This window comes from Plecotus auritus (assembly GCF_963455305.1).
Source record: "Plecotus auritus genome assembly, chromosome: 14".
Lineage (NCBI taxonomy): Eukaryota > Metazoa > Chordata > Mammalia > Chiroptera > Vespertilionidae > Plecotus > Plecotus auritus.
Genome location: NC_137780.1, coordinates 4,517,253 through 4,537,288, shown reverse-complemented (window position 1 = coordinate 4,537,288; position 20,036 = coordinate 4,517,253). Strand labels below are relative to the sequence as shown.

The window sequence follows — 20,036 nt, the reverse complement described above, 5'->3', positions numbered from 1 at the left end:
CCATGACCTTCCTCCGGCCAGCTTCCTTCTCCTGTGACCTCCTCCATTTCCCAGGCAAGGCCCCAGCTTGTTTAAAGTCCCCAGGGGCCCCTTTATTTTCCTCCCTTGTGAGCACATTCCCTGCAAATGCCCCTCTCCAAGAGCTAATTGGTGCCATCTGGACACACCACTCCTTCCTCCCCAGCCCTCGCCCAGGGGACGCGTCTGCACCTGGCCCCAGGCGAGGCGCTCTGCTGCAGTTTCAGAGGAACACTCGGTGGGAGGAAGCCACCCCGAGGACCCTGGCGAGGAGCTGACGGAGGACTTCCTTTCTCCACGGATCCGGTCATAACCAAAACGTTCAAGTCCTGCGCTGAGCGTCTGCCCCCGGTGGTCAGTGCGCATCATAGCGACCGGCCGTTCCGCCGTTCGGTTGATTTGCATATTGGGCTTTTATTACATAGGATTTATAGAGATTTGACAATTGATGATGACTTCCTATCCGAACACCACGTGTGTCTTTTCTTCATCTGAGACATACACGTTTTCAATGTCATCGTACTCCCAGCTGTCTGCTTTTTATGTGTGTTCTTACCAATGGGGTGTTTTCTTCTATTTTATCTTCTGGGTTACGGTCTGCGGATGTGAAACCGGTTGGTTTTACTTATACTCAGCGTGTTCACTGTGTAAAAAGTATTCTGTTGATTCTCTGGGGGTTCCTAGCCTACGGTTACGTCCTTTCCAAATTGTGACCTTCATTTCTTTTTCTTGCCTAATTGGTTTAGCCAGTATCTCCAGTGAAGATACTTCCAGTGCTGTGAGTGGGCCGCTTTGGCTCGGCCCCACGTGACTGGGAATGTTATTTTCAACGTCCTCCATCCAGGGGTCAGGAATAGACACACACATTGTTTTCTGATTGGCTGGTATCTATCGGAAAAGAAGCACAGACACCATTGTGAAGTGTTGCTTTATTAGAGAGGTTTTGTGTGAGATGGTCCTGTCCAATTAATCATCCTGTTACAGAAAGATGAGATGAATTAACCTGATACACTTTTTCCTATTATCCTCCAGAAGACCCCCCCAAAAAACAAACAAAAAAACGTCAATAGTGCACTAGGACTTGGATATCCGTTTTAATTTCATGTAACAAAAGAGTCATCTTCAGGGAGCAATACATTATTGACAAAAATCCAAAGATTGGATAAGGTGAGGATATTCAAAATCAAGAATTAAATTGCTTAGACAAGCAGGCATTCATTGACCAAGGAGTACAGTGTTGCTTTCTCGAAACACCAATGGGATGGGGATTTTCAAGAAAATCTGTCCAGACCCGGCCAGTGTGGCTCCGTGGTTGAGCATCGACCTATGAACCAGGAGGTCACGGTTCGATTCCCGGTCAGGGGACATGCCCAGGTTGCAGGCTCGATTCCCAGTGTGGGGTGTGCAGGAGGCAGCCGATCCATGAGTCTCTCTCATCATGGATGTTTCTCTCTCTCTCCCTCTCCCTTCCTCTCTCTGAAATCAATAAAAAACACTTACTAAAAAAAGACAATCTGTCCAGTGTCAGGCAGTAGTGGTTGTTGCTGGTGTGGCTTTCGTGGTGGACGGGGAATGGATGGCTGGTTAGGGCGGGCGGGCGGGCAGGTGTGTTGAAACCCCAGCCCCATGGCGCACAGTCCCCAAAAGTCACGGAAGGCACTTGGTGAGGAGCACCCGCTAAGAGCACCCGCCGGTCCCTGTCACTCCTGCTCCCTCGCCGACCAGCGCTGTGTCTCGGGAAATGTCCGTTGGTCTCCTGCGGCCCAGTTTCCTCACCTGTGACTCCTACCTCCCGAGCTGACAGGAGAGTTAACGGGCACCATGATCACCCCGGTCTTCGGACAATCCCATGCCTACCTTCGGCCCTTCCATGCTCCTGGGGTGGGAAGCAGGCTAATTGCTCCCTTTCTGTGCCCACGGTGGGAGGATTTCAGGGCCCCGATGGGATGGCGGGAGCCAGGCGTTGCCACGTAGAAAACGGAAATGCTGCCGGTCCGGCATGGCTCCGTGGTTGCGCGTCCATCTATGAACCAGGAGGTCACAGTTCGATTCCCAGTCAGGGCACAGGCCCGGGTTGCAGGCTCGATCCCCAGTGTGGGGCGTGCAGGAGGCAGCCGATGAATGATTCTCTCTCATCGTGGATGTTTCTCTCCCTTCCTCTCTGAAATCAATAAAAATACATCTTTTAAAAAGAAGGAAGCGGAAATGCTGCCCCGCTGACCGGCTGCTCCCTGGAAATCTCTAGGGATTTGCATCTCAGCTCGGAGATGAGCGGGAAGCACAGAAGGACGGCGAAAGCTGCTCGTTCGGATCTGGGGTCCATCGGCTCCTTCGATATCGCGTCTGCGGGAAAGAGGGACGGAATAACGAAGACGCATCTACGCTTGGTTTCCTTTCATAGGCTCTCGGGTCAGGAGATAATTTTAATCGCCACAGGCAGCAAGAGGGCACAGCGAAAGCGACACCCCGACTTCTGCCTGAAGGGGGCTCCGACGAAAAGACTTTCAAATCCTGGGCAGATGCTCCCATTGCCGACCCGGGGAAGGTGCCTCCGAGTGACATATAGGAGGAAACTCAGCCGATGGCCCCCCGCTCCCCTGCACATTCCCAGCTGGGGACCCCTCTCAGCCTCGGCCACCTCTGTCCTGGGAGACCTGGAGGCCCAGGGGGGACGCAGGGAGGTGAGAGCAGCCCTGCCCCTGGGCCTGCGCATACATGACTCGCTCACTCACCACCTTCCGTGGTCGCGTCCCGCACGTCTCAGGCCTGCGCTTCCCGCACACCAGCTGTCGCACCGGAGGCCGCCTCACTCTCCCCCGCCTCCCTGGGGGGCTGGAGCTGCAGGATCATGGCCTGCAGGGTCTCCTTCACCAGCCGGAGCTCCCTTCGCAGGGACTGTGGCCGCCGTTAAGGAACCCGCGGGAGGGGACGGGCCCTCTGCGCCTCGGCAGATGGGCACTGCCGTCTAATTGCAGTTTCCAGTTCCTTCCAAATCGCAGGCGTTAAACATTAATGCGCGCCTGACACTTCCGTTAAGAGCGATAGCCATCTCTACACGGCCTGGGTTATCAACTGCCTCAAGTGGGGCCTCAAGAAGGGAAAAGGCAGCCCTAGCCGGTGTGGCTCGGCGGATAGAGCGTCAGCCTGGGGACTGAAGGGTCCCGGGTTCAATTCCAGCCACGGGCACATGCTGGATTGCAGGCTTCATCCCCAGGAGGGGGCGTGCAGGAGGCAGCTGATCGATGATTCACTCTCATCATTGATGTTCCTCTCCCTTCCTCTCTGAAATCAATAAAAATATATCTATCCTATATAATAAAAACCTAACATGCTAAGTGTCTGGTCAACCAGTCGGCCGTTCGTCAACCAGTCGGCCGTTCAACCAAAGTGTAATATGCTAATGATATGCTAAGGCTGCTCAACCGCTCGCTATAATGTGTACTGACCACCAGGGGGAAGACGCTCCGACCGGTAGGTTAGCTTGCTGCTGGGGTCCGGCCGATTTGGACTGGGCAAGAAGGACCGGACTCGCCCTGGAGCCCTCCCATGGTCCCTCTCTGGCTGGCCAACCTCCTGCATCTCTCCCCGGCCCTGATAGTGCATCAGTCCCTCAGCCTGGCCTGCACCCTCTCGCAATCTAGGACCCCTCGGGGGATTTCGGAGAGCCGGTTTCGGCCCGATCCCACAGGCCAGGCCAAGGGACCCCACTGGTGCACGAATTCATGCACCGGGCCTCTAGTATATAGTATATAAAAGGCTAAGTGACTGACCGACCATCCATCCATCCGACTATCCGACTGACCGACCGGTACACATGACACGTACTGGCAATTTAAAAATAAACGTTGACTCGCGCATGCACGATACATATAAAGCTCTCGCTGGCACCAATCGCATGTGTGTGTTTCGATCTGTCATTGTCAATTGTGAATTTGGTTGACACTTCTGTTACAGAGAAAGGGCAAACAGCACTATTAAAATATTTCTTTTCATTAATTTCCTTTCAATGTGCACGAATCCATGCACTAGGCCACTAGTTTTAGAAGAGAAGAGAAGAGAAGAGAAGAGAAGAGAAGAGAAGAGAAGAGAAGAGAAAAAATAAGAGAAAAAGAGGTGGCTCTTGGACTGAGACAGATGGATAGACGGCCAGGACAACCATCTGGGTGCTCCAAGAGAGCGTCTGGGTGCCGGCAACACCTGCTGAGCCCATGCTGGGTGGGGCAACAGGCAGCCAAGTGCAACCGCAGCACGAAGGCCAGATGCTGAATCTGAGCCTCCTCGAGAAACCCGCACTCGGGGCCACACTCAAGAGTCATGAGCTGCGGTTCCCGTGGGCCCTCCGCCAGCCCTGTCAGCTGCGTAAACCACCTTGAACCTGTTTTCCCATGAGACAATGACCTCTAAACCCCTGTCACTTCTGATCGGCCGTCCCGTGCTATTCAGCTCCCAGGCACACTTGGGAAAGGGCCGTGTGGGGGCTGGAGGTTGGACGGGTGCCTTCTCTGGGTTGGTCTGTTTTCCTTAAATGGCTGGGTTCTTCGCGCCCCAGGTGTTTCTCACAGAGAGAAAACGATCCCAGAGAACTCAGCAAAGCATTACGTGGGGTCAGTCAGTCTGTCCTTCCCTTAAGAAATGGGCTGTCTTGCCCGGCCGGCGTGTCTCAGGGTTTGAGCACCGATCCATTGAACCAGGAGGTCAGGGTTCGATTCCTGGTCAAGGGCACACGCCTGGGTTGCAGGCTCCATCCCCAGTAGGGGGCGTGCAGGAGGCAGCCGATCCATGATTCTCTCTCATCGTTGATGTTTCTCTCTCTCTCTCTCTCCCTCTCCCAAATCAATTTAAAAATAAAATTAAAAAAAGAAGAAAGGGGTTGTCTCCGGGGTTGGGCTGGGAAGCATGAACCAGTGGTGGGTTTCCTCCCTCGGGTCCCTCCCGTGCCCTTCCCCGCTCCACCTGCCGTCGGAACAGCTCTGAGACACACAGGTGAGAGGTGGGGTGGATCCTTCTCATTTAACAACCAAACGATTCGAACCTCACCCAACAGGAGCGAAGGGAAAACAGAGAACAATGTGGACGCCACTTAACCAGCATGAGATCACCCCATGAGGTCAGACCACGTGGGTCTGACTCCGTCCCCTTCGGGGAGCCGCCTGCTTTGGCAAACACAGCGCCGGCATCTTCGCTCTCGTGGCGGACTGCCTGTGCCACATGCGCTCGTGTTTAAGGCCAATGTCAGCGCGACGTCCAGAGGAAACCACAACCTTAGTTGTGATGTTCAAAGCTTTCTCTTTCTAAGAAAATAAGCAGCAGCAGAGGAGCCTGGGAATGATGCAAATGAACCTCTCCTGCGCGTCAAACGCCGAGCCACCCTGAAAGGCTTCTGGCCGCGTCTCGTTCTCTTGGCGCTTCCCCAGCCTCTGTCACGTGTGTAATTGGCATGCATTTCCTGGGATGGCTCCCTCCTGGCACTAGAACTTGAGGGGAAGGAGGGTGGCCCCCCCCGCCCCCGGGAGGTGCAAGGAAGAAAGAATCAGATATATTTTTAACGTCTCCGTTTGCCTCCATTTCTCGGGACGGCTCTGCTCCGCTTTGGTCAGGACACACATCACCAGACAAGCCGGAGCCTACGTGGTCCCCGACGGGGCCCCCACGCCACACCTGAATCGCCAGGTTACACGAGGAAGCGCAGAACCGAAGCCGTTTCTGGATCCCGACAAACACCTCCGATCTAATTACCTTTGCCAGACAGCCTGGGGCAGCCGTGGGCAAACTACGGCCCGCGGGCCGGATCCGGCCCAGTCGGCTGTTCTATCCGGCCCGCGGAGCCGAAAGAGCGCAGGGTTCTCTTGCTCTCCCCTCCGCTCCTTCACCAGCAGCAGTGTTAACATGGCAACGTCGGGAAACACGGCCGCAGCTCCTTCTTCTGAGTGGGCGGATTTATATCCGGATTTATATCCGCCCATTCAGTAGAAGGAACAACCTCTCAGTCTTCCAGAGGCTCCTTGTAATGCCCGCGGACGCGTCCCCCGACATCACCCTGGGAATGCGGAGACACGTTATCGTGGTGATGTAGGGAGACACGCCCCTGGAGAGCACAGGATCAGAGCATTAGCTAAAAAGGAGCCCAACAACACTGTTCCCACTGAAGTGGATGTTTTAAAGACCAAAAACCTTTCAACCCAGTCTACATTGCCATCTACATCTACGTCCTGGGCAGAATTTGGAAGTTGCACTAAAGAAAATGTTTAATTTACTGTTTACACATTCTGTTCTTTTCTATTTGTTTTAGTTTTAAATTATTTAATTATATTTAAGTTTTGAAAGGCTTTTGTACCTTTCCTTTATTAGGCAATTTTATTTTGCCTTTGCCATCTTCAATATAAGGTATGTTGTTGTGCTATGATTCCTCCATTTTTTGAAGTTTCAAATTATAATAATTAGTGTTTACATTCTTCTTGTTAAAATGCTTGAAATGAATAAAACTATTGAAATTAAAAAAAAAAAAAGACCGTACCCTTTTATGTAATGATGTTTACTTTGAATTTATATTAGTTCACACAAACACTCCATCCATGCTTTTGTTCCGGCCCTCCGGTCCAGTTTAAGAACCCATGGTGGCCCTCGAGTCAAAAAGTTTGCCCACCCCTGGCCTGGGGCAACGCGCCTATTGGTAATACCCTAAGTGAGGACAAAGGTTTTGGAGAGAGAAACTGAACCGCAGTGAGACGCTTCTTAAAGAACTCGCCATCGAGTGCTTCCCGGGAGGTCAGGTTACCTTCTGTGCATCCACGCACCGGGCTTCAGGGAAGCGTTGGGGTTGAAAGCCAGCCGGTGGTGGAGATCTTATCTGCGGGGAAGGGGTTGACTTCAGTACCGAAACCAGCGCTTCCCAATCCTGGTGTGACGGGCCCCCCCACCCGTGTGTCCCCAATTATCTCAGCAAGGATCAGCAACACTGTCTAAAAAACAGGGCTTCAAAGCCCTGGCCGGTTTGGCTCAGTAGATAGAGCGTCGGGGCCTGTGGACCAAAGGGGGTCCCAGGTTCGATTCCGGTCAAGGGCATGTACCTTGACTGCAGGCTCCTCCCCGGCCCTGGCCCTTGGTCGGGGCACATGCAGGGGGCAACCCATCGCTGTGTTTCTCTCACATCGATGTTTCTCTCTGTCTTTCCCTCTCTCTTCCACTCTCTCTAAAAATCAATGGAAACATATCCTTGGGTGAGGATTTAAAAAAGTAAACAAACTGCAGTAAAACGCGTTTCATTAGAGCTTGAAATGTGGACCGTGACTGTGTGTCCCCCAGACAGGCCTGTCCCTTTATTTCTGCCTCCTGAGGGTCCAAGCAGGGCCTGGGCTTGTCGCTGGGAGACGCTGCCACTGGGACCAGCCACCGGATGTCTCAGCCTCCGTTTTCTCAGCTAAGCCAGGAGGGATCGGAATCCCTATCTACCCACGGCCGTTTATTAGAATTAAATGGCTTTTTAGATAAACCGCTGGGCGGCCACGGATCAATCCCTTTAAGCGTTTGGTACAAAACAGTCGCACGGACTTCCCTTGAAACCTCTACCAGGATGTGGTTTGAGGTTGAGACAGAGATGCTGAGCATGGGGGGAGGGGAGTGGGGGGGCAAGTGGACGTGGAGAATACAGTTTTGTACCTGAACCAAGCACTGGCCACATATGAGAAGCGTGTTCGGCATACTTCCTGAACGCAGCCTCATTGAGCCCCCGCAGAAACCTTAGGGGGTGCCTGGCCGGCGTGGCTCAGTGGTTGAGCATCGACCTATGAACCAGGAGGTCAGGGTTCGATTCCCGGTCAGGGGCACATGCCCGGGTTGCGGGCTGGATCCCCAGTGTGGGGCGTGCAGGAGGCAGCCGGTCCATGATTCTCCCTCATCATGGATGTTTCTATGTCTCCCTCCCTCTCCCTTCCTCTCTGACATCAATAAAAGTATATTTAAAATAAAAGCTCTCGAGGGTACTACTCTTTGAAGTAACACATGAGGAAGCTGATGCTCCAGAGGCTGAGAAACTGCCCGCGGTCCTGCCTTGGGAGGAGCGCACCAGGCCGTGGGAGGGCCGCACGGAGCTCGGAGTCATGTGCACACAGCTCTGTCCCCCCATCCCCCCACTTGGGCTCCTCCTGCCACACCCACCCCTCTGAGGAGAAAACCCAGTGCCTTGGAATCAAACGAACCTTCTAGAAACTGTCTAAACAAGAGACCCACACAGGCCCCGACTGCAGCTCTCAGAGCTGCCACCCGATCCCAGCTCCAGCCTCCAGGACGCCCCGAGGACAGCCGCCACCTGCTGGGTGGGGCCCCGGGGAGCCCTCTGCCCACAGGGGCGGGTGCTCTGCAGGTGCGGCTCCAGGGCCCAGCCACAGGCAGGCACCTGCCCACTTGCTGGGGGCCAGGCCCCCTCAGGAGCGCTCAAACCCGTGCCTTCCATGAACGTGAATAAACTAAGATTCTTCTACCGTGTGTTTGGCCAACGTCCTAATAATCACAGCGTAAATACTCGTTTTGTAAGAGGCAGGGAAGGACGAAGAACAGAATGTCTCCTTCTAAAATCTACCGTGAACAATGTGCAAAGAATAGCTGGTGAGGCTGCAGGGATTTCCTGCTACGTTTGAGAGCAAGGCCAGCGACTGCAGGTTCCAATGAGGGAGGAAACGGTGTGGGAGCCGTCATCCCACGGTGGGTCTGAACACTTGTGATTAAGAGTCATCCTTGACCATTCACACTCACACACACTCACACACACTCTCACACTCATACACACACTCACACACTCACACACTCATACACACACTCACTCTCACACACACTCACACACACACACACTCACACACTCACACACACTCTCACACACACACACACACTCACACACACACTCACACACACACTCACACACACTCACACACACACACACTCACTCACACTCACACACACACACACATACACACATTCACACACACTCACACACACTCTCACTCACACACACTCTCACTCACACATACTCTCACTCACACACACACACACACACACTCACACACACACTCATACACTCACACACACACTCACACACACACACACACTCACACACACATACTCACACACTCTCACACACACACTCACACACACTCACACACACACACACTCACATACTGACACACACACTCACACACACTCACACACACTCACACACACACTCACACACACACACTCACACACACTCACACACACACTCACACACACACTCTCACATACACACTCACACACACTCTCACACTCACACACACTCACACACACACACTCACACACTCATACACTCACACTCACACACTCACACACACTCTCACATACACACTCACACACACACTCTCACACTCACACACACTCACTCACACACACACACTCGTACACACTCATATACACACTCACACACTCTCACACACACACACTCATACTCACACTCGCACACACTCGCACACACTCATTATACACACACACTCACATACACTCACACACTCATACACACACACTCATACACACACACTCACACACTCTCATACACACACACACACTCACACACTCACACACACATACACACACACACTCACACACACACTCTCACATACACACTCACACACACTCTCACACTCACACACTCACACATACACTCACACACACACACACACACACTCGCACACACACTCGCACACACTCTCACTCACACACACACTCGCACACACTCATATACACACTCACACACTCTCACACACACTCATACTCACACTCACACACACTCACACACACTCATACACACACTCTCATACACACTCACACTCACACACACTCGCACACACTCACACACACTCATATACACACACACTCACATACACTCACACACTCACACACACACTCATACACACACACACTCGCACACACTCATACACACACTCACACACACACTCACACACTCATACACACACACACTCACACACTCACACACACACACACACACACACAGAGGATAAACTCGGGAAGAACTGGGATTCCGAAGAGTCACACAGCAACCAGAAGCAAAGACCGGAATAGCGGCGTCCCCACAAACACAGCTCATCCAAGGCATGCGACCGGCCGGAAAGGACGAACGGGCAGAGAACTGTGTTAATCCGGTGCCCACTTGTGCTTAAATGGCTGAAAACGCAGCGTGGGGCTGCCCAGCTTTTGTCCATCTGTGCACCCGCCCGTCTGCCCTCCAAGGAACTACCCATCAGACCCGCAGACCCGCACGGGACACACGCTTCACACGGATGCACCCCTAAGCCACAGGCCCTCGTGCCACCTTGCTCGTTCTGACGTAGGGATGTGCACGTGTGAGCACTGCGCCTGGCACGGAAAGAAATCGCACAGAATCACCCAGTCCTGTGAGTGTGCTGCCCCGCTGCCTGGTGCACGGAGAATTCTATGACTAAGAACACCCAACATGGCCCTGGCCGGTGTGGCTCAGTGGACAGAGCGTCGGCCTGCAGACCAAAGGGTCCCGGGTTCGATTCCAGTCAAGGGCACATACCTCCGTTGCAGGCTCCTCCCTGGCCCAGGCCCTGGTCAAGGCGCGTGCAAGAGGCAACCCATCGATGTGTTTCTCTCACATCGATGTTTCTCTCTCTGTCTTTCCCTCTCTCTTCCACTCTCCCTAAAAATCAATGGGAAGCCCTAACCGGTGTGGCTCAGTGGATAGAGCGTCGGCCTGTGGACTGAAAGGTCCCAGGTTCGATTCCGGTCAAGGGCATGTACCTTGGTTGCAGGCTCATCCCCAGTGGGAGGTGTGCAGGAGGCAGCTGATCGATGTTTCTCTCTCATCGATGTTTCTAACTCTCTATCCCTCTCCCTTCCTCTCTGTAAAAAAGCAATAAAATATATTTTTTTTTAAAAAAATCAATGGGAAAATATCATCATCAAGGGAGGATTTTTTTTTTAAAGCCCCTAGAAAACTGAGCCAGTCAGACCCACAACTGCCTGGGCCCCACAAACCCAGCTCCACACCCCAGAAAACGGCGTCCCGCTCTGGGCTGTGGTGAGCAGGTAGAAAGCATCGCACCTGCACCCCCTCGGACACCTGAGCTTAACGGGGAACAGCAGCCGGGCCTGTGAGCCTCCCCCTGCCCAGGCCTGGGGTCACGGGGCATTTCGTAAGAGTTGCGTTTACCAAGCCGCACGAACGAACGGAAAGGATATGAATGAGGACTTCATCCTGGCTGTGCACGGCCGTGTGAAGCTGATCTTCCAGGCACAGCAACTTCCTGCCGATGGCTTCGCATTTCTCTCCCAGCTCTGCGGAAAGGCTGTGCGGTTCCTGGCCAGGGGGGGAAGAGACGACGTGTAAGCCACGGGTTTTCTCTGGGCCAGGAACGCATCTGCGATTCACCCAGCGGCGCGTGAACGCACGGCTTCCCAGCTCACAGCCTCCACCCGGACGCAGAGCAGGGGTCCCAATGGCATCAAATGGCTCCATCCTCATTTCGGGGCTAAACCCCAATATAAATCAAAGCTGAATGAAGCGGTTTAAGATACGGCTTTCCAGCCGAAACCGGTGTTGCTCAGTGGATAGAGCGTCGGCCTGCGGAATGAAAGGTCCCATGTTTGATTCCGGTCAAGGGCATGGACCTTGGTTGCGGGCACATCCCCAGTGGGGGGTGTGCAGGAGGCAGCTGATCGATGTTTCTCTCTCATCGATGTTTCTAACTCTCTATCCCTCTCGCTTCCTCTCTGTGAAATATCAATAAAATATATTAAAAAAAAAAAAAGATACGGCTTTCCATTTCTCCCCAAAACATAGAATCCTTGCCTATTTATTTTTTTTTTAAATGATACACAGATTGGGAGAGTTTGGGAAAGCTATTTCAGAGGACACGGTCTGAATTTTAAATTTTTAATTGTTTATATCCTACGATCCAGTAACGCTTCCTGGATTCGCTCAAAAAGAAAATGTCTATATTTAAAGTTCCAGGGGTCCTCAAACTTTTTAAACAGGGGGCCAGTTCACTGTCCCTCAGACCGTGGGAGGGCCGGACTATAGTTTAAAAAAAAAAAACTATGAACCAATTCCTAGGTGCACTGCGGGCCCGGGACACATCGGCTGCTAAGCAGGACAGGCAGCGGCACCCAGCGGGCCGGATCCATGTCCTCGGCGGGCCGCATGTGGCCCGCGGGCCGTAGTTTGAGGACCCCTGAAAACTCTCTGCTCAAGAGCCCGTACCTGGGTTGCAGGCTCGATCCCCCGCGTGTGGGAGGCAAACTGATCGATCGATGTGTTTCTCTCACATCGATGTTTCTGTCTCTCCCCGTCCCTTCCACTCTCTCTAAAAATAAACAGAAAATGATCTTGGGGTGAGGATTAACAAAAAGTAAAAAATAAATAAAACAAGCTTATTTCTTTTTAAAAATAGAAAAGCAAAGCCCATTTCCCTCCCGCCCCTCCACGCGGGTCTGATACGGTAGCGCCAGCCCCGCCGGCAGCCTTTCCAATACAATTTGCTTAACTCCCTCCCTGATCAAAACCTGCAGACTTGGCGGCCGGAGCCGCCGGCCCAGCTGTGCTGAACGAGAGCAGATGTCAGACCGCTGTCCTCCTCGCCAGGCCCGGGAGCTTGATGCAAACCAGAGAGCGGGGCTGCCTTTGTTGTGCAGGGTTTTCCCATGAAAATGACTTTCTAAAAATGGTTATCTATAAAAGTGTATGCTCAGATCAAAAAGGCATTCGGTGGCTGGCCTGCACGGATCCCTAAACCTCACACGCTCCCGAAGCAGTCACAGCTCCGGCTGACAACCCCAAGGACTTTTTTTTTTTTTTTTTCCAGAGAGGAAGGGAGAGGGAGAGAGAAAGATAGAAACATCCGCGATGAGAGAGAATCATGGATCGGCTGCCTCCTGCACGCCCCCCACTGGGGATCGAGCCCACAACCCGGGCGTGCGCCCTGACAGGGAATTGGAGCCGTGGCCTCCTGGTTCATAGGTCGACGCTCAACCACTGAGCTACGCCTCCCTCCCCTTCTCCTTCTCCCTCCCCACCCCCCTCCCGCTAAAATCAATGAAAACATTTTTTAAAGAATATTGGAATAGTTGATTTTTTTTCCACGGCTGTCAAAAGTCCCTCTGCTGAGGGAGGCAGTCTGATGTGTGAAATGGCGTCCTCTATAATAAAAGGCTAATATGCAAATCGACCAAACGGCAGAACGGCCGGTCGCTATGACGCGCACTGACCACCAGGGGGCAGACGCTCGATGCAGGAGCTGCCCCTGGTGGTCAGTGCGCTCCCACAGGGGGAGCACCGCTCAGCCAGAAGCCGGGCTCACGGCTGGCGAGCGCTGTGGCGGTGGCGGGAGCCCCTCCCGCTTCCACGGCAGGCAGACATCCCCCGAGGGGTCCCGGACGGTGAGAGGGCGCAGGCCAGGCTGAGGGACCCGCCCACCAGTGCACGAATGTCGTGCACCGGGCCTCAAGTCAAGTAATAAAACGGAAAAAAAAACTCGTAACTGAGGACGTGCCCCTTGCTAGGATTTAAAATTCCTCTGGGGCAGTGGTCGGCGAACTGCGGCTCGCGAGCCACCTGCGGCTCTTTGGCCCCTTGAGTTTTTAGCAAGGGCCAGCTTAGGAGTACCCTAATTAAGGTAATAACAATGTACCTACCTATAGAGTTTAAGTTTAAAAAACGTGGCTCTCAAAAGGAATGTCAATCGTTGTACTGTTGATAGTTGGCTCTGTTGACGAATGAGTTTGCCGACCACTGGTCTGGGAAATCAAGTGCCTCTGAGGCCTGAACTTCCCGTGGACAATGCCCTGTGCAGGCACGGTGCTCTGAAATCATCACTTCCTTCTGCCCTTGCTGGGATCTGCTGGGATCCGCTGGGATCCGCTGGGATCTGCTGGGATCTGCTGGGATCCGCTGGGATCTGCTGGGATCCGCTGGGATCCGGGTGTGGAAGGAGCCCACCTGGGAACTCCTGCTCTGGGCCCTCTTACTCAGGCCCCCCCGTCCCCTCAGCCACGCAACGAGGCCCCAGAAATAGCTGCCTGTCCATACAAACACCTCACGCGGCCTGTGAACTGGGCTCCACCACAAAGAAAAGACAGCCAGGGCTCTCGTCCTGTCGGCATTGATGCATTGTGGGGCCACGGCAGTATTTACGTTTTTGTTTTGTTTTGTTTTGTTTTTGTTTTTTTAATATATTTTATTGATATTTTACAGAGAGGAAGGGAGAGGGATAGAGAGCCAGAAACATCGATGAGAGAGAAACATCGATCAGCTGCCTCCTGCACACCTCCCACTGGGGATGTGCCCGCAACCAAGGTACGTGCCCTTGACCGGAATCGAACCCGGGACCCTTCAGTCCGCAGGCCGACGCTCTATCCACTGAGCCAAACCGGTTTTGGCAGTATTTACATTTTAAAACATGGAAAACCCATCTAGCCCGTGTGGCTCAGGGGTTGAGCATCGACCTAGGAACCAGGAGGTCACGGTTCCTTCCATTCCCGGTCAGGGCACAGGCCCGGGTTGCGGTCTGGATCCCCAGTAGGTGGCGTGCAGGAGGCAGTGGATCCATGGTTCTCTCTCATCATGGATGTTTCTCTCTCACACCCTTCCTCTCTGAAATCAATAAAAATATGTTAAAAAAAAAAAACCAACAAAAAACAAAACTCTCTGGGAGTAAGTCCCAGGCGTCTGGGTTTAAAAAAAAGAAAACGTACGACCCATCCAGCCAGTGTGGTTCTGGGTTGAGCATCCACCTAGGAACCAGGAGGTCACGGTGCGATTCCAGGTCAGGGCACATGCCCGGGTTGCAGGCTGGATCCCCACCGTGGGGTGTGCAGGAGGCAGCCGGTCCATGATTCTCTCTCATCACTGATGTTCCTCTCTCTCTCCCTCTCCCTTCATTTTTAATGTAAAACCCCCCACACTGCAAACATACAGTCGTGCACAACCCGAAAATGCAACCTGGACCTCATGCGGTCTGTGTGGTTGTTACGTTTCATTCCCTCTCCTGCAGCTTGAGGTGAACCAGGGGCGATGACCGTGGTCCGTGTGCGGAGCCGACGCATCACGCAAAGCCTTTGCTCAGTTCGGCATGGAAAGCACCGCCTTCGATCCGTTCTCTTGGGCTGTTTTCCAAAGCATGTGCTTGGAAACACATTCCAGAGATGCTGCAGGGCTTTCTTCCCGTGTTTTTTTTTTTTTAATCGTCCACATGAAGAGCACGTACCTCAGACAGAGCCCCACCCATCCCACAAAGGACATCTCTCCCATCCATTGGAAACGGACGGTACAAGCATTCCTCTTTCCACATAAACACGGAACCCTGCAGCCACGTGTGAGCGCCCGCAGGCCTGGCGGCGCCCATTAAGCCACGAAAGGTACGTGGCCGGTACTCCCCGTAACACAAGGGCTCACCCACATCTCTAAATGGCGGGGCTACACCCTGAGAAAGTGGGGTTTCCTTTAAGAGCATCTAGATGTCCTAAGTCAGTGGTCGGCAAACTGCGGCTCGCGAGCCACCTGCAGCTCTTTGGCCCCTTGAGTTTTTAGCAAAGGCCAGCTTAGGAGTACCCTAATTAAGTTAATAACACTGTACCTACCTATATAGTTTAAGTTTAAAAAATTTGGCTCTCAAAAGAAATGTCAGTCGTTGTACTGTTGATATTTGGCTCTGTTGATGAATGAGTGTGCCGACCACTGTCCTAAGTGGTGAGGAAAACATGGAGAAGCTGATGGAAGGAGACACTGCAGAGAACTCATAAATGTTAACCGGCCTGGGGTTGCAGCTATCTGTATACAATGAGTGGCCAGATGATGATGATCTCTGAACGCATAATAATGTGGCCACTCAGTGTATATCCTACATAATAAAAGGCTAATATGCAAATTGTCCCCTCGACCAGGAGTTCAACCAGCAGGCAGGCCGGCCAACTGCCCATGTCCCCTCCCCCTGGCCAGGCTGGCCAGACCCCACCCATGCACGAATTCATGCACCGGGCCTCTAATATATATAAATATACACTGAGTGGCCAGATTATTATGCGTTCAGAGAGCATCGTAATCTGGCCTCTCAGTGTATATTTTAAATGTGTTTTTATTGATTTCAGAGAGGAAGGGAGAGGGAGAGGGAGAGATAGAGAGAGAAACATCAACGACCAGAGAGAATCATGGATCGGCTGCCTCCTGCACGCCCCACAATGGGGATCGAGCCCACAACCCAGGCATGTGCCCTGATCCCCGTGACCTCCTGGTTCCTAGGTCACGCTCACCCACGGAGCCATGCCGGCCGGGCTCAGCTATGTTTCATATGGCACAATCATTCGAGAGAATGTGGACGCCTTCCTTGCGCGCAGTTCTATGAAAGGCTCAAGCTGAGTGAGGAAGAATCTGTCGATGATGTTCATGCACCAGCACGGACCTACACATCCGCTATTTCACACGAGGACTCGGATCCCTGGGATGGTGACATCGAACCCTAAGACCCTTTTGTGTCAGAAAATGGAAACGGTCCAGGTAGGGGAGCGGGGGGAAGGTCCCCTACAGGGGGGATGGGGTCTGCGAGCTGCCTGTCGCTAGAAAAGACTGAACTACAAAGAGTTAAGAGAAACCCCAAGAACCCAGTGCCCACTGTCATCTGTGTCCATTTTAACGTTTTTTAAATTTCTAAATGTTTTCTTGGTAAAGCGTGCAACTGTGAGGAGTCTAGAGTTACTGATGTTAAATGCCAGCGACTAGCCCTGGCTGGATGGGACCCCGGGGGCGTGGGGCTGGTCTACACTCCACGCAGGAAATAAGACACTAAAGGTACATTAAGACGTTAGATGGCCCCAACTGGTCTGGCTCAGTGGATGGAGCGTCGGCCTGCGGACTGAAGCGTCCCGGGTTTGATTCCCGTCAAGGGCACATGCCCGGGTGGTGGCCTTGATCCCCAGAGCGGGGAATGCAGGAGGCAGCCCATCAGTGATTCTCTCCCATCATCGATGCTTCTCTCTCTCCCTCTCCCTTCCTCTCTGGAATCAATAAAAATATGTGTGTTTTTTAAAAAGGACAGGAGATGCACAGACCGCAGGGGGTGAACCCTGGCACGCTCCTGACGCCACCCCTGGCCCTGGAGGGAGGGAGGCAGCCAAGCGGGCAGAGTGTCAGTTCATTTGCCAGAATGGGGAGCCCTGGACTGGAAACCGCTCAGCGACTCGCAGGGAGCCGCCCAGATGCATCCGAGGAGCCTCCTGCGTGACAAAGGCCCCCAGTGCTCACCGGCGGTGACAAGGCGTTTCCCAGATGAAGCGCTCCCCGGCCCGCGGGTGTTTTCCTCGGCACCAGTTAGTTTTAATTAGTGGGAGAAGCGCCACAGCCAAGCCCTGGAGCACAGAAAGTCCTTCCAGAACTTTCCAAGGGGAGGCAGAGCCGCAGAGCCGACTGCCTTTCCCGGGGTAGGTGAGGGGCGTTAATGAGCTGCGGGGAGAGCGGGAACAGCCAGCTGCGAGGTAGTAGCTGAGAGTTAGCCAGCTGAGAGTTAGTTAGCTGAGAGTTAGCCAGCTAAGAGCTAGCTGAATGTTAATTAGCTAGCTGAGAGTTAGCTAGCTGAGAGTTAGTTAGCTGAGAGGTAGCCAGCTGAGAGTTAGCTACCTGAGAGTTAGCTAGCTGAGAGTTAGTTAGCTGAGAGTTAGTTAGCTGAGAGTTAGCCAGCTGAGAGTTAGTTAGCTGAGAGTTAGCCAGCTAAGAGCTAGCTGAGAGTTAATTAGCTAGCTGAGAGTTAGCCAGCTGAGAGTTAGCTAGTTGAGAGTTAGTTAGCTAAAAATTAATTAGCTAGCTGAGAGTTAGCTAGCTGAGAGTTAGCCAGCTGAGAGTTAGTTAGCTAAAAGTTAATTAGCTAGCTGAGAGTTAGTTAGCTGAGAGGTAGCCAGCTGAGAGTTAGTTAGCTAGCTGAGAGGTAGCCAGCTGAGAGTTAGTTAGCTAGCTGAGAGGTAGCCAGCTGAGAGTTAGTTAGCTAGCTGAGAGGTAGCCAGCTGAGAGTTAGTTAGCTAGCTGAGAGGTAGCCAGCTGAGAGTTAGTTAGCTAGCTGAGAGGTAGCTAGCTGAGAGTTAGTCAGCCGAGAGGTAGCCAGCTGAGAGTTAGTTAGCTTAGAGGTAGTTTAGCTGAGAGTTAGTTAGCTGAGAGTTAGTTAGCTGAGAGGTAGTTAGCTGAGAGTTAGTAGCTGAGAGGTAGTAGCTGAGAGTTAGTTAGCTAAGAGGTAGTAGCTGAGAGTTAATTAGCTAACTGAGAGTTAGCCAGCTGAGAGTTAGCTAGCTGAGAGGTAGCCAGCTGAGAGTTAGTTAGCTTAGAGGTAGTTTAGCTGAGAGTTAGTTAGCTGAGAGTTAGTTAGCTGAGAGGTAGTAGCTGAGAGTTAGCCAGCTGAGAGTTAGCTAGCTGAGAGTTAATTAGCTGAGAGTTAATTAGCTAGCTGAGAGGTAGCCAGCTGAGAGATAGCCAGCTGAGAGTTAGTTAGCTGAGTTAATTAGCTGAGAGTTAATTAGCTAACTGAGAGTTAGCCAGCTGAGAGTTAGCTAGCTGAGAGGTAGCCAGCTGAGAGTTAGTTAGCTTAGAGGTAGTTTAGCTGAGAGGTAGTTAGCTGAGAGTTAGTAGCTGAGAGGTAGTTAGCTGAGAGTTAGTAGCTGAGAGGTAGTAGCTGAGAGTTAGTTAGCTAAGAGGTAGTAGCTGAGAGTGGAAGCCGCCTTCCCCACCTCCAGCCCATCCTGTCTCAGCTCTGTCCCAGACCCAGGGACCACGGCTAGACAGGGCCAGGCATCCAGCCTCCAACTGAGGCACCCGCCCTTGACCGGAATCGAACCCGGGACCCTTCAGTCTGCGGGCCGATGCTCTATCCACTGAGCCAAACCAGCTGGGGCCAAAATTCCACATTGTTATAATCCTACTCAAGCATTCTTAAAACTTTGAAAAGTGTGCCTGGTCCCATGGAAAGCCCTCCCAATAGTTACTGCTCTCATCGGGCAGAGTTAGCTAACTGAGAGTTAGTTATGGTCCCAAAACCCCCCGCTGAAGGTCTAGGATGGACAGACAGACAGACCTCTCTCTGTTCGCTGGCCGCACAGTGGGGAGAGGGAGCCAGGGGCACCTTCCACGCCTCGGATGCCTGCAGGGGGGTCCTGCCCCCATCCTTGTCCCCCAGCTGCCGCTCATCCTCTGCACACAGGCTGCCCCGCGGCTCCGAGGCCTGCAGGCTCTGGATCAGCAACCGACAAGCTTCCATGTCGGCTTCCCACACTCTTCTGAGCAGCGGGCACCTGCAGCTAAGACAGAGGGGAGCAGAGGCACACACATCAAGTCAGGGGGTCGCCTCATCCCCGGTCAAGAGCTGGGCTACCTGCCCGGCGGGCGGGGCTCAGGGGTTGAGCGCCGACCTAGGACCCAGGAGGTCACGGTTGGATTCCCGGTCAGGCACAGGCCCGGGTTGCGGGCTCCATCCCCACTGCGGGGCGTGCAGGAGGCGGCCGACATAAATAATGTTATAATGTCTTTGGGGAACTTTTTTTTTTAAAAGCACAACTCAAAGGCCCCGCTTTTGCGATGAATGGGAGCTGCGGGACTCTTCGCTAAGGCCCAGCATACAATCCAACCCCCTCAAGTCCTCCCAGCTCAAGAAATGCCATCTTTACATCAGCAGCCACAGAAGGAAGCAGCCTGGGCTCTGCCTGAGGCGGCTGAGATAAGGGACTTAGCAGCCATCCTGGGGTGGGCTCCATCCACGAAGGGAACTTGCCCAGCAGGAGAAGTGTCTGCAGGGGCTGCTGGTAGCTAGTGTCCCACCGGTGGTGTGAGAATCAGGGTGGCTGGGGTGGGTGGGTGGGTGGGGAGGCGGAGGGAGCAAACCGGATCAGAGAAAGCGCTGTGCGCAATATTCTGTCCAGACGACATTTGCCGAGGCTGCTCGGGACTGTCACCCCACTTCCCGTGAGACGAGGACACAGCAGAGTCCTCA

The 20,036-nt window shown here is 53.1% G+C and overlaps 1 protein-coding gene across 1 annotated transcript in view; it reads right to left on the bottom strand.

Moving 5' to 3' along the window:
• DISC1 (DISC1 scaffold protein) overlaps positions 1-20,036 on the bottom strand; it is an 84,127-nt gene that overhangs the window by 6,415 nt on the left and 57,676 nt on the right. Inside the window, 2 exon segments of the mRNA XM_080651099.1 lie at positions 11,234-11,380; positions 19,125-19,347. Of these exon segments, the coding sequence (XP_080507225.1) occupies positions 11,234-11,380; positions 19,125-19,347 (370 nt within the window).